The 14,566-nt window shown below is 33.0% G+C and overlaps 1 protein-coding gene across 8 annotated transcripts in view; it reads left to right on the forward strand.

Moving 5' to 3' along the window:
* Positions 1-11,215, forward strand: part of ZNF644 (zinc finger protein 644) — an 83,177-nt gene extending 71,962 nt beyond the window's left edge. For 3 of the 8 annotated variants that reach the window (XM_004689787.1, XM_004689788.1, XM_012730146.1), the window contains 2 exons: positions 8,669-8,771; positions 9,523-11,215. In XM_004689787.1, coding sequence (XP_004689844.1) covers positions 8,669-8,771; positions 9,523-9,715 — 296 coding nt within the window. In that variant the 3' untranslated portion in view covers positions 9,716-11,215. Of the gene's footprint in view, positions 1-7,019; positions 7,931-8,668; positions 8,772-9,522 lie in introns of those variants that run through there. The other 5 variants (XM_012730142.1, XM_012730141.1, XM_012730143.1 and 2 more) reach the window with 3 other exon arrangements.
* The last annotated feature ends 3,351 nt before the right edge of the window (positions 11,216-14,566 follow it).

Below are 14,566 nucleotides of genomic sequence, written 5' to 3' on the forward strand. Positions count from 1 at the left end.
AATGCTAGTCTTGACTCAGTAAGTTAGTTTGCTGTCCACTAAGAAGACATTATCCATAGTTTGAAAACATTCCAATAAATGACTTTCTCTCAGGACTAGTATGACCCGAATCAACAATAATGATAATATTGTAGAAACCTGTGGTAAGAGGTTTGTAGTCAAATTTTTATTTGTAAATCTTTTTTTTTAATCAAATGCTGGCCTTTAATATTTAAAGTAAGTTGGAAATAGCTCATTACTTAAAATTAATGAGTAAAATATTTTTATTTATCAAATATAAGGAAATGACCTAATTTCATTATCTTCAGAACACTGCCACAGATGTTTTAGGATCATGTATGTGGCTCTTCTACACTAGAATCATTCTCAAAATTAAAGATAGATTTTTACAATGAGAAGAGAAATTTTTTGAATTGGAATTAAAGTCTTTCAGTCATACCACTACTACAATATATCAAAATTCTTTTTTTCATAGTCAGTATTTTGTTTTCCATGCCATCCAACTTTAAGTGGAATACTAGCTTGCATGTTATTTAATAGGATCTTTTGCCTGTATTCAGCTTTAATGATAATAATTGGTAATAGAGGTCTGTTACAATAAGTGCTAATGAAAATATAACACAGTGCCAGGTGCTGAGTGGGTGGATAAGCTAGTAGAAAGTAATTCTTGTATTGTAGAAAGTGCTGTTGGAACACTCTTTCTGTGATGGAGAGGAACAGTAGTATTGTGAATGCTTCCAAAGGTGCATTAAATTACTTGTCTTCTGAATGTCTCTTCATTATCTTTTAAAATACTGTTACAATATTGCCTCTTCAGAGTCATTATATGCTTTTTTTTGGTGGTCCATTGGGCCCAAAAGAGTATAGGTAGAAAATATTAATACTGTTGTCATTATTGAATGTTTAAAGGTACAAATCAGATTCAATTTAAAGCAAATACCTTAATTCCTATAGACTAGTTTGTGTGGTGTGTAAGTTCCCTGTCATCAAACAACTTAGGGAAGGATCACTGCCAACACATGTAAAACTGTAAAAACTAATGAACTATGCATGATAGTACTGAAATATGGTATTGCACTAATATGGAAAATTTTGGTCTGTGTCACCTAGATCTTAAATTTGAAGGATGAATATTTTTAGGAAGAGGTGAAGTGGAACATTCTATTGTAGGCACAAAGGAAAGAAATAAGGAATTCAAGAGGTCCTGGAAGATTCAGTTATAAGTGGCTGGGAAAATGGTATTGCTGGAGTTAATCCTTTGAATGTGTGCTAAAAAAAATCTGGTCATCAAATAAGTGAATGCCATGGTCAAATGACCTCTAACACAATGAAAGTGGGTTTCTATATTTTCTTGATTTTTACTGACTTATCTGTAGAAGTGTGTGTTTGTATCTGTCTGCAAACGAGTAATACATCATTCATCCAAATTAACAGGGCAATCAGTTGTTCAAGTTGAGCTAATTTTCCCAGCAACCAAAGACTACTTCCAAACTTGATTTTATCCTAACCATTTGATGTTAATTTTTTTAAATGTTGTTTTTGTTTCGGCCTTCTGAAATAGTAGACTGTGTTTAAATTAATCATTTGGGAATTTAGTTACTGGTTGTTTTATTGTGTTAGCAAGAGGACTGCTTGTCCACAATTGTAAAAAGTTTTTGGCTGATTTATTCACTAATTTAACAAACATTTTTTCCTTGTTCCTTTTCTCGTTTATTTATTGTCCTGTGTACTACATACAGAGGTAAATTGGAACCGAAGCATATTATAATTGTAATACAAGATATAAGTGACCTTAGAGATATGCATAAAATACTGGGGAAGTTAAAATGGAGGAGGAAGGCTTAACTAGACCAGGATCTAGTTGGCTTATGGAAGTAATATTTAATTTGGACCTTTAAGGACAGCAGTTTAAATGGAAAATGAAGTTCAAGAGCCGGAAAGGAACATTCCTCAAGAAAGGAACAACTTGGTACTCTTTGGGATGTTTATTGAAAAGACTAGGGAGTGGAAGATAAGGATTTTAGAGGTGATACAAATAAAGGATTTAGAGTGGCAGGACAGCAGTCTGTGGTGTTGCAGTTCATTTTGTTAATGCATAATGAAAAAAAATTGCAGGAATTTGTGTAAAGCCTTTAAAACTGCATTTTAAATAAAAGATACAGTTGGGTGGGTCGGAAAAGAAATAATACATGAAGTCATTTTAGGAGTCCTGCACCAGTACAGTGGCACTGGAATATTAGAATAGGCGTAGGACATGTGGGAAAAAAAGAAGAAAGCCGAATGTGGCAGGTGAGTTAACTAGAATAATATGGGGAAAGAGACACGTGTCTCAAGGCTTTATGTCTTGTTTATGCCCAGTACAATTAATGAATCTCTTACATGTGTCTGCTAAGAGAATTTGGGCTTCATTACTTCTCTGCTATCATTTAGCTAGGAGTTCATCTAGCAACTCCTTATCGTCCAGCTGTCTACTATAAGAAAGCATATAACCATACTTATTGAATCAGTGCATTTGTTTTAGGAATATTAAGCCTAGGCATTACGTACCATTATAGCACAAAATACTAACATTTTTGTAATATCTGATTTTACTGGTCCATTGCTTAATTATAAAAGAATGCTATTTGATAATCTTTTTGACCATTTATTTTTCGTAAAGTGTTACTAGTCAGGCTCCAGTATGTTCTGTTACTTAACAAGTTTCAGAGTTGCTTTTTATATCTAGTTGTTTTTTTAATGATTGACAATACAAAGTTTTGTTTGAATTTTTCTTTAACCTAATATTTTTATTAGACATATTGAAGTGTTATGTATGCTTTAGCTTCTATTCTAACAGAAATTTCTTGAACTTTTCAAAATCTACATGAAAATACAGCTACATGTAATAAAACATGTGACAAGCCAAAACTTAACTGTGGTTTATTTACTTAATGTGACACGGACGCTGTCTTTTGGAAATGAGGACAAGAGGACATCTTGTTGGAGATGGTGACCCTTACCTAAAAAGTAGAACATTAGTATTTACTATTTATTTGTGTCTGAAATTTGAGGAATGAAATTAGCTAAGAGAAAATACCTGGTTGACTTATAGTTTGAATTTTGGTTAGAATGTATAAAGATCTTTAAAAATTTTATAGAAAGTCAAATCAGGTCAATTTATGATACTTAGGGCTCAAAATAATTCTAATAAATCTATCATTATAGATAATTTAACTGCAATTTTGAAGTAAAGGGTTCCCTTTTGTGAACAATTTTTGTAGTTGTACCTAGTAAATAAAATGGTAACTTGGAAATAATGAGACTTTTATAGGATAGGGAATGCGATTATAATTGGGTAATTCTAGGCAGATTACTTAAAGCAGGTATATAATATATATATATAATATACACATACTAGTTGTTACCTCAGCTTTACATGTGTCTTAGTCTTAGAAAAGTGATTGATTCTATAGTAAATACCTGTTTAAAATACCTGTTTTGCTTAGTAAGATCATTCTGCCTTAAGATGACATTTTTTCTTTTTTTTTTTTCTTTTCATCACAGAGAAGTAATGTATTTGCTATTCTATCAACTCCTAACTGACCAGTCAGTAACTTACAGTTAAATATTGTTATCTTTTGGCAAGCTGAAAAAACTAGTCTGCATGAAATTGCTCTTACTAAAAACATTCCCTACATATATTGAAAATTCTTGCTGATAATATTCTCTTATAATCATCTTCTCTACTTTGAAATAATAGAGGCTTCTCCACATGAATGTACATTTTCTCCTGATAAGTCAAAGTGTTAAATGAAAGACTACCTTCACTTGCTTTAATGACTTTCTCTGAACCAAGTATATAACAGTGTTGTTACCTATGATACAAACTCCTAGTTTGTGGGTCATGCTCAAACTACCTGTCTCGTAGTCTAGTATTTGTTAAACCATAAGCCCTATACCTAAAGCAGAATAAATCTGCTTTTCAAATATTTTGCATTTTGATTTTTGCTGGGTAAAATATTAAAACATGCAGTATATAACTAATTTTGCCATCATTGCTCTGAGGTTTTCAGTTATTGATTAGAATGGCAACTGTAAAAACTGTTGTAAGTTACCTAGGTTACTGGGAGACATATCCAGTTATTTAGAGTAAAAATATCAAGGAGAAATTATAAGAATAGGCTGTTTGCAGGGTGCTATTTGTTGTGTCTGTATGCTAAATTCTGACTGGAAGAAGAACATTGCTTTTCTTAAAAATAAAACACTTAACCTGATTTAGATTTACATTTTGGAAATAATGACTGATTTGATTACGACAGTATAGGTAGCAGCAAAAAATTGGTGCTGGGTTAGGGAAGTACTTCCCATTTTAATGGACTATAAAGAGAGGGATTTAACTACTTTTTTCAATTTTAATAGCTATTTTTCTAAGGGACCAAGAGATTAAGAAGCAGAACTAAGAGTTAACCTCAGTGTGATACCACACTCAGAATGCCAAGTTGACTATATAATTTGTAAATTTGTAAACTCCATGGTAAAATGAAAATGTTGTGCCCTGTGGTTACGAATTAGCCTGAATTACAAGACTAACAGCAGAGCATTGAAACAAATATGGAACCTTATGCAACTAACTCTCCAGGTGGTTGGTTCACTGAAGAAGTCTGTCTTGTAGACACTTTATATAGAAATATACAATGAAGAAATGCATTGGTTTCTCAACAAATGGCTTCACCTACCCTACCTCCCATCCCTATTTTATATAAACTAATAGCTCCCTCTCACTTCAGTTTTTCAGTTAGACTGCAGGAAAGAAAATGTTATTAACGGGCATTGCTTTATATGCGTGGAACTTGTGACTCTGGAAGGATTAATCAGTTGTAATTGAGATGTTTGTATTACTTCATGTTGTGTACTTTCTGGAGTATGTTTCCTCTTCTCACCTTGCAGCTGCTACTACCAGCTTGTTGATGCTGGTGGAACAGTGGCTTGTCTGTTAATGTCGTTTTCATACCTTGCTGGCTTCCTGAGTGAGCCCATAGCTACTGTTTCCTCCCCAACTTAAAAAGGCCAACTAGCTAGAGAACTTTTCTGTACTCTCAAAGGGCATGGCTCTCCTCTTATTTTGGGTGTATATAACTTGGCATTTAAGTTTCATTTTACTCCAGAGATGCAACAAAATAGATGAACTTGAACTTCGAGCTAATTGGACAAGGGAGAATGATGGTAAATAAAGCTATTTTGGTGATAAAGGTTAATTGTTTTGATGTGCTCTTTAGCCACAGAAGCTTCAGATGTTTTAAAGAATTTAATCCTCTCACTTTTGAGGTCATTCCTGTAGTGACTTTTAAAATATAATTCATGTAAGCAGGTATTGTATATATTGCACTAAAGAGTAGAAAGGGCAAAAAGATTTATTTTATTTATAATTTTATAGCCCAAAGTAAAGTCTTCTTGACTAAATAATGTCTCAGAAAACAGACTTGATTTTAAATCATTTGTATTCCTAACTTGCTTTTCACTGATCCAGTTTAGTTATTTAGATACATATTTGTTTTTGTATTTCATACTGTAGCAGTATAGTGTTCTTATTTGAGTATTCATAAGTCTATTCCTTATTCCTAGGTGATCAGAATGGCTGTTTTACTAAAAAGTAAACTTTTTGGAATTAACTTTACAGCTCAGTCCACTCTTCCTTATTCCTAGGTGATCAGAATGGCTGTTTTACTAAAAAGTAAACTTTTTGGAATTGACTTTACAGCTCAGTCCACTCTCCTTACAAGTAAATTTAGATAATAGCAATTTAGATTCTTTACAAATCTGTAACTTCAGAATTATTTTTTATAGTCTTCTAATTAAAAATGATCACTTTAACAGTTTTTGCTTCCCTTAGTAGGAATTGTAGGAAGGTTTGTGTGATTGTATTTTTTCCTTTCTAAAGAAACAACTATATACTTAAGAAGAAAATTAAGAATTTCTAAAACGAGTAACTTTTCAAGTACAAAATAATATTAGACGTAAAATCGTTAGAACCCAAAAAGGAATGTGTTTTGGTTTTTGACATTAATGAATACAAACATCACAAAGAAAGGCACTGTGTGAAGTTATCATTTTGACAGATTATTAATAACAAACATAGGTGGAGTTTATACTTAAACTAAATGTATTGGTGATTTTTTGGTTTTAATGACTGCTGGCACAGTTCAGATAAAAACTGTTTTTCCCTGGAAATATAATAAAATCTGTTAGTGTAACTCTAAAACAAATATTAAGCCAAAACACATGTTAAATGTATATAGGCATGTTTGTACATCATCTTTTTCATTTAGTGGAAATTGTCTTTGCATAATATATTAATAATACTTAGTTTTTTTTCTTGCAGATCTTTTTAAAATAAACGAGTGAAAATTGGATGCTTGTATTAGAAAAAGGTGTTCTTGTGAAACAGTTGCATGTTTTACCATCTCAAATTTCATTTAAGGAATTTGAAAGTGATGTAGAGATAGTGAGACACTGAGAAATTTCGATATAACAACCCGTGCTCCGAGTTTTTTAATATCCTTATCTTTTAGACAACTTTCCAGATTTACTAATGCTTGTGGTTCTCTAAACTTTTTTGGAACCCTGGGTACTGTAAATTCTCAGTCATGTTGGCGGAGTTCTACTTTCTAAAGCCTTCAAATATTATTTACCAGAAAAACTGTGCCATTTTCACTTAAATTTAGGAATAATCATTCATAAGATCACCAGACTCCAATTTCTGGAGTCCATGTAGCATCAAAAATCATGAAAATCCTTTTTTTCTTATAATAAAGAAAACTTTAGAAACATGTATATGTCCTAGAGTGTACATATCCAGTTCCATTTTTAAAGTATCACAGCATCTGGATGTAGCTTAAGTGCTTTCGCTGATAAAGCATTCTTATGTGTACTACTCGATCATCTTCTACCCTTCTCTCAGTTTGCTTGAAAGGCCTAACATAAGCATTCTGTAAGCAAATTCTTAAAGAGTTGCTATAATGTGTTCTATTTGTATCCCACAGTAATATATTTACAAAGGATTTTGGATATAGTGTGGCAATTTTGACAACCAGCAAGTTCTTCAAAGTAAGGAAAGTTACTTATGTTGACTAATGGTAGAAGAAATTACTTATATGCTGTCTAAATGTCAATGGTTAAATGTCAATGGTTTTCCTTTATTTTTTTACTTTAGAAGTATTTGTTGGATTCCTGCTATGTACCAGATTCTTGACTGAAATAACCAATGAGAACCTTGTAAGATTTTCTTGTTCCAGATTTTGATTGTGTAGCTTTGAATTCGCCATTCTTTAATACTTGACTTCCAGCAGTTCTTTAGTTTATAAGATTCTTCTGAAACTAAGACTGTGGACCTTCAATTTTCAATTTTACTTTCAAAGTGGCAGGAAGCTGAAACCAGTAGCTTGAGTGATATTTAGGTTTCTTATGGTTTTAAATTTTCTATATGACATACCTGTTAGCATTGCCACTTGACTACTATAAGAGAACTGTGTTTATTGGTTTTGTAATAATAGCATCTGCTCTTTTGGACTATAGAACTTTGAACAGCTCATTTTAAGAATCATTGAATAGCCATTTCTGTTCTCTCTTACCTAGAAATATTCCAGGGATTTCACGTGGCAAGTTGGGTGACTCTTTTGTTACATTTATATCTCTCCTCCTTGGATCCAGGAGATAATCTTAACTTCTCTTCCTGCTAATCAACCAGCAGCAACCTGGAATACTATCATCCCTTTGCCCAAAAGAATGGTGTAGTTGCATTTAAAGACCAAGAAAATGTTATGTCCTATCTTTTCCTACCTATAAGAAAAATCTTTTTATCCTTTATTAAGTTTGAGTTTTTTGGAGTAAGTGATTGAAGGAAAAGTGAAGCATTGGAAAACTTTCATGGAAAGCACCAAAATATTGATCTACTTTAATACCAAAATCTTTGAATTTTTCCTTTTCTTGTCATATTTGTAAAATAGTTGTAGAAGAAAATGTAAAATAAGAAAACAGTTTGTACTAACATACTTTAGTACATTTGTAAAGTCTTGTGAGATAATCTGGACTTATATTTACTTTTTAGTGAAAACATGATTGTATATGTTATATAGGTTTTATTTTTAAAAATGAAAGTTAAGCTGATTTTGTCCTTTCAAATTAAGGGCCAGTGTATAATTTTTTATAGAACCCAAAGTGAATTGCTAATTTTTTTTCATTGAATTCATTATTATGCTGTTGATGTTCCTTTGTAAGTTTTCAAAGTATGTGAGACCTACGTAAGAGTAATCAAATGCACATTTAATTTAATGATCTTAAGAGATTATGATTTTCCTAAAAATAAGGAATTTAACCGTTTGCTTAAAGTATGTATGATTCTAAGACAAAGATCGCTATTATAATAAATGGCATTTCGTGTTGCTTAGTGATCTATCTCAGTTCTAGTTTGGTATGGTAAAGCATTATTTGTAAAGGCAGTACAGGAAGAACAGACAAATATCACTGCTGTTAGAGAACCAGCTGGAAGTGAATGCAGGTTTCAGAAATGCAAATGAATGCAGATTTTTTTTTTCTAACTTGATTTAGGTGATCTGACCTCTCTAGAAATATATGTATGTGTGCTTATTTTGAATATATAAGAAGTGTTAAATCTTCCTTTTCCTTTTTTTAGCCTTAGATTGTAAGCAAAAGAAATCAAGGTCCAGATCTGGAAGCAAGAAGAAAATGCTAACCTTACCTCATGGTGCTGACGAGGTTTACATTCTCCGATGCAGGTATATATATATTACCATATTGGTTCAGTTTCTTCAGATTTTGCTCTGAGAAACATTAGCAATTTTATTTGATGTTTTCAATTTGTAGTAGATCTTGCATTCTCAATAATTAATCTAAAAGTGAACTTTTTGTAGGAGATAGAGGCCTACAGTCTTATTCAGCGTATAGTATTTTGCAGTTCAGCAACTGATTAATCAGGTTTTTAAATATTAGCTAGAGGACTGTTTGGTACTGTGATTTATAAAAGTAGCTTTTGGTGCTGTGTTTTACTAGTTTGGTTTGGGTATTTACTGTTTTTTCTCTTTTTGGTTAAATTTCTTCTGTTAAGTAGGAACAGTTTTCTCTCTGTTCATACTTCTAACTATATAAACTCATACATACTTCCTTCCATATTCCTTGGGCACCTCCATGCAGTTTCTGGAATTGTGAATCAGAGAGGGACCTGAAAGAATGATACCTTTTGGAAATTGTTTTAAATGTATTAAGATGTGTAGGTGTTAATATGTTTAAATTATTTTTAACCTAATATTTCTGCCTCTGGATTAAAACTGGAGTTATTAAAACTGACGAACATATGAATTAGCAATTATGATAGTACAGTGCATTATTTGCCTTAATCTAGAAACTTGTAGAGCAGTATGTCCATTATATGGTTACACTTGCTCCTTGTGTTTATAGATTTCATGTGACTTTGTTTTAAGTAAAGAAAATTGAGCATGTAAAGAGAACCTTATCAAACTTCTTCTGTAGGTTTTGTGGCCTAGTCTTTCGTGGACCACTGTCTGTTCAGGAAGACTGGATTAAGCACTTACAACGACACATTGTAAACGCTAATCTTCCACGGACTGGAGCTGGCATGGTGGAAGTCACGTCACTACTTAAAAAGCCTGCCTCCATTACAGAAACTTCATTTTCTCTACTAATGGCAGAAGCAGCTTCATAGAACAAGGAAACCTTTTAAATAGCAAATTTGAATTGGATGTAAATTTGAAATTCTTTCTTTTTTTTTAAGCCACATTAAATTATCCATTTATAAATACTAAAGCAGGAAAATGGGGAAAAATGAATTACAGTGACATCAGAGCAAATTGAGTACTTCAAACCGTAAGTAGTCTATATATTTTATATAGGATGAAAGATGTGTTTTTAAGGTTTACTAAGTTTTGTCAGTTAACTGTGTTCACTCAATAAAAGATCAGTACCTGTAAGCAGTCCTTAATAAACTGTTGCACATGGATACTTAAAGACAGACTTAATGGAAAATTATGTTTTCTGCAGTGTTACCAGAATCAAGGTTCTGTTTATTCCCCACAAGACTTGCATCGAAAAATAAGATACTATATTTTATTTGTATGTATTTAGTGTTTTGTATAATACCAGGAACTGCTAACTCAATTTACTCAATTTAGGGCATTAAATATCATGTACTTCATAGTTTGAGACTGTTCACTCAAATAGGGCAGAGTACTATTCTATCTAGATGTGTAAGTGTTTTTTTTAAATCACATGGAATGGTTTTTTTTATACTAAAAAGTGGAGGGAGATTTGTTTAAACAAGTATTTCTAAAAGAAATATGTACATAGTCCTGGAAATTATTTGTGGTAAGGAAATATTCTTTACTCCAGTTGCATTTCTCAGACAATAAAGTGGTGCATCCATGCTACCTCCTACTTTGTCAACAAAGATGCTCTTTACCCTTTACATTTTTGTATCATAATAGATTAAAGAAAATCTAATGTTCTTTATTGCAAGACATCCTTTTGTTAACAGATTTTTTTTAAATGTTTTACTTAAAATATGACATGCTTACAGGACAGGTTTGCCTCTTACTTTATTTAACATTGTAGAAATGTAATTAATAAACAATGCTCACTACACAATTTAGGATAGGCTTTCTCATTTATATTCTCTTCCAAATTTGATCAGTTAGCAAAACCTAATACACCAATTGAAATATTTCTACATATGATGAGAATGTTTACAATTTAAATTTTAGAACTTGTTTTTGGATGTGATTATATGTACGAAAATTGTGTAACACTATGCTCATGCTAAGAACCGACATAACAGAATTACTGAAATAAATGTGCTGTGAGGAATGGAAAATATGGTGCAGATGTCTTGGTTATGATAAATTGTGATTCTTCTTTTGACTCTCCAAAAACAAATCAGTTCTTTTAATCTGAAATCAGATTCCTTTACAAATAACAGTTTTGTATGCAAGCACCATTTCATTTAATTTCATGTAGTATGGCTAATACTATAGTTGAAACAAGGATATGCATTGATACTTTTCTTCTTATGTAAATAAAGTTTAAAACGATTAAAATAAGGAGTATTTTGGTAGAGTATATACATACCTCACTGCCAGTGAAATTGCTTTCCTATGGTATATCTCCTTACCAGAAAAATCTCTAAATAAAAAATGACTTAAAGAAAATTTTAGTGTCTGTAGTGTGAAACATTTCTTATTTTTATCAGTGGTGGAAATTGTTCACTTGAGGTTGTTCTTCGTTTGATTAGATTGTTTATACCTACCAGGTTGCTTTACTCACAATATATAGTTTTCTAGAACAAAATAGTGCTCAATATAATTCATATGAGAACCGTCATTCTCTCTCCCTTCATGATTAATCAAACCTGAAACTACAGAAGCAACTTGCATGTGAAATTAGGAATTTAAACTAGGGAGATGGCGCTTAATCAATGTTCCCCTCTTCCCTGAGGTACAACCAGATGAAGGGAAAGTACTTGCAGGTTATTTTCATTTTCCAAAAAGCCTACTAGAAACTGAATTCCTCTATAGTGGTGAGCCCTAAATTACTTTTGACAAAAATATGCTGAGACTGATTTCTTCATTTGCTTATTACTTGAGCATTAATTGGAGCTATAAAAAAAGCCTGATTAAAGGTGCTGATTTACACTCACCTTGTAAGAACACAATAAAATTTTGTTACTGTTCTGCAGTAACAAAAACAACAAGGTCTTGATGTTTTTAAGTATCAAGATGAAAAAGTTAAGTTCTCCTAAAGTAGTATTTCCATTTTAGAAAATATTTTCAACCTTGGCAAAACTCTTATCTTTTTTAGATTTCACATTTTTAATTATGTATTAGGGTGATGGATAATTTATGGTAGTGACTTACTAGACAAGCTTTTCTTAATGGCACACACATAACTTTTCATTAGCTACAATTAAAACTTAACTAATCTGAAAGATAGTTTTGACTTTTCCCCTCCTCATTAATGAAGTATGATATATCTTCATCTAAGAGAGTGAAAAAGTAAAAGTGGAGAAAATTAACTGTGATTACCTAAAACCATGTCCTTTTAACATGGTATTTTTCATCGTCTTACTGTTTCAGTGTAGTTTTGATGGTGATATATAGTTTATCTTGTTTTCACAAGTTAAATTTGAGTGCTGCATTGTATAGGTTAACCTTTGGATGCTAGATCTTAAACATATCCAACAATCTGTTTCTGACATTAACTACCTGGAATTATATTTGCTTTGGTCAGGGCCGAAAGATTATTTTTGGTCAGGTTGAAGGATTATTTTTGGTCAGGTTGAAGGATTATTCCCATAAGATTAACCATGCTTCAGATTCTAGTCACACGCATCAGGTAAGTCACTTTTCCTCTGACTCACAGGCTATAAATTGGAGTTTCCAGAGCCCCCTAATCGAGTTTGGTAATTTGCTAGACTGACTCACAGAACTCAGGAAAACACTCAACATATTTGCCAGTTTATTAGAGACCATATATATCAGAACAGCCAAATGGGAAAGACGCAGAGCACAGTATCTAGTAAGGGGGGGTCCAGGGCACTTCTGTGCCTTCTCTGGGTGTTCTCCCTTTCCAGCACCAAATGTGTGGACGGACCAGCTCAGAAGTTCTGTAAACCACATGGCTTAGCTGGTTGTTATAGAAGTTTCAGGACTTCGGCCTGATTGATCATATCACCGACTACTGGCGATTGATTCAATCTCTGTCTTTTTTCTGTTCCCTTGAGGTCCAGAGGATAGTGGTCTGAATTCAAACCCTCTGATACTCCCTGCTTTTTTAGTGACTATCCTGGAGCATTTTTTAGCATACAAAATACACTCTTCCAAGCTTTATTTTGAGCTCTGTGCTGAAATATTATTTTAGGTTATGTCACACTTAAATGCGAGTAGAATCAGCATTTTCCTCTACTATAGAAAGTAGCTTTCAAATTTGTTTATTTTGGAATATTTATTTACTTATGCATACAGAACTGGGGTACAGGCTAGAAGTGCAGGGGTGGTAAGAGGATTCACCAGAGTGGGGAGCAGAACAAGCAAATCAATGAAGCACACTGCTGAGGGGAACAGCGGGCGGGTCAGGAGAGGCCTGCCACGCCATGTGGATCACCTGTGGGGCAGGAAATCAAACTCACACTGAAGCAGCTGTGGCCAGCTTGCAGCGCTGCGCTTTAACCCGCTGCACCACCAGGGTGGTCCTCAAATGTATTTTCAACAAAAGCAACTTATTTTAAACTTTAGTTTTTAAAATTGCATTAATAGCCCATAACATTAATTTCTATCCCTATATTATAGAAATTTTATGGCTATAACTACAGAGTTGTTTTCTCTTGGTTACCAAAAATAAATAGTACTTTTAATAGCTTTAGAGTAAACAGCAATAATAAAACTCAACATAATTGACATCTTATACTTTGTGTTCCTCAGAGTAGACCAAAAGTCAAGATGAACAAACTGGATATGATCTCATAAATTAATGAGAGGTAAATATGGATAGATAGATACATATTGCAAGTGTTTAGTCACATTTACAACTTTTTTTTTTTTTGCATTTCACTATCAGTGTTTTGTGTATTTTTTTGAGCTAACATTGGTTTACGATATTGTATGTTTATGTATAGACAGACAGTTCTTCATGTGTATGTTACCACACTACACCCACCACCAAAGCACCATAGTCCTTGACCTTGGTCCGTTAGGCCCCTTTTGCCTTTGTTCCTCACCCCCTCTGAGACATTTCTGGGGGTTGTGCTTTGGTTTTGTCTATTCCTTTCCCCCCCCCTCCTCCCCACTTCAGTGAAATCATTCATATGTGTCTTTTGTCTTTGGACTTATTTTGCTAAGTATAATCCTTTCCAGTTCTCTTTTGTTAAAATGGCAAGATTTCATCTTTCGTTGTTGCTAAGTATTCCATTGTGTATATAAGCCACAAAATCTTACTCCATGCATCTGTTTTTGGTCACTGTGGCTAGTGTAAATAGCGTTGTAGTGAACATAGTGAATGTATCCCTTTATATTCGTCTTTTTGCATTCTTTCGTGGAATTGCCAGATCATATGGTAGATCTATTACCAATACTTTCGTTAGAGGCAGGACCAGTTTACATTCCCACCAGAAGTGCACAGGGTTCCTTTTTTACTATATCCTCACCAGCCCTTGCCTGACTGGTCTTTATGATGTGGGCCATTCCTACAGGTATGAGGTGGTATTTATTGTATTGTGGTTTTGGTTTGCATTTCCCTGCTGATAGTGATGATAAACATTTTTTTCATGTGCCCATTGGTCATTTATTTGTCCTTTTTGAGAACTGTATTTAGCTCTTCTACCCATATTTTTAACTCCAGTACTTACTTTTTGTTGAATTGTATGAGTTTTCTATAGACCTTGAGTATTAGCCCTGTGTCAGTTGTATATGATGTACACAAGTTGTTTCCCATGCAGGAGGATGTCTTTCATTTTAGTAGTAGTTACTTTTACTTTGTAGAAGCTTTTACGTTAAATATAGGCCCAAGT

Source organism: Condylura cristata, unplaced genomic scaffold (genome assembly GCF_000260355.1).
Source record: "Condylura cristata isolate star-nosed mole 26May11 unplaced genomic scaffold, ConCri1.0 scaffold00026, whole genome shotgun sequence".
NCBI lineage: Eukaryota > Metazoa > Chordata > Mammalia > Eulipotyphla > Talpidae > Condylura > Condylura cristata.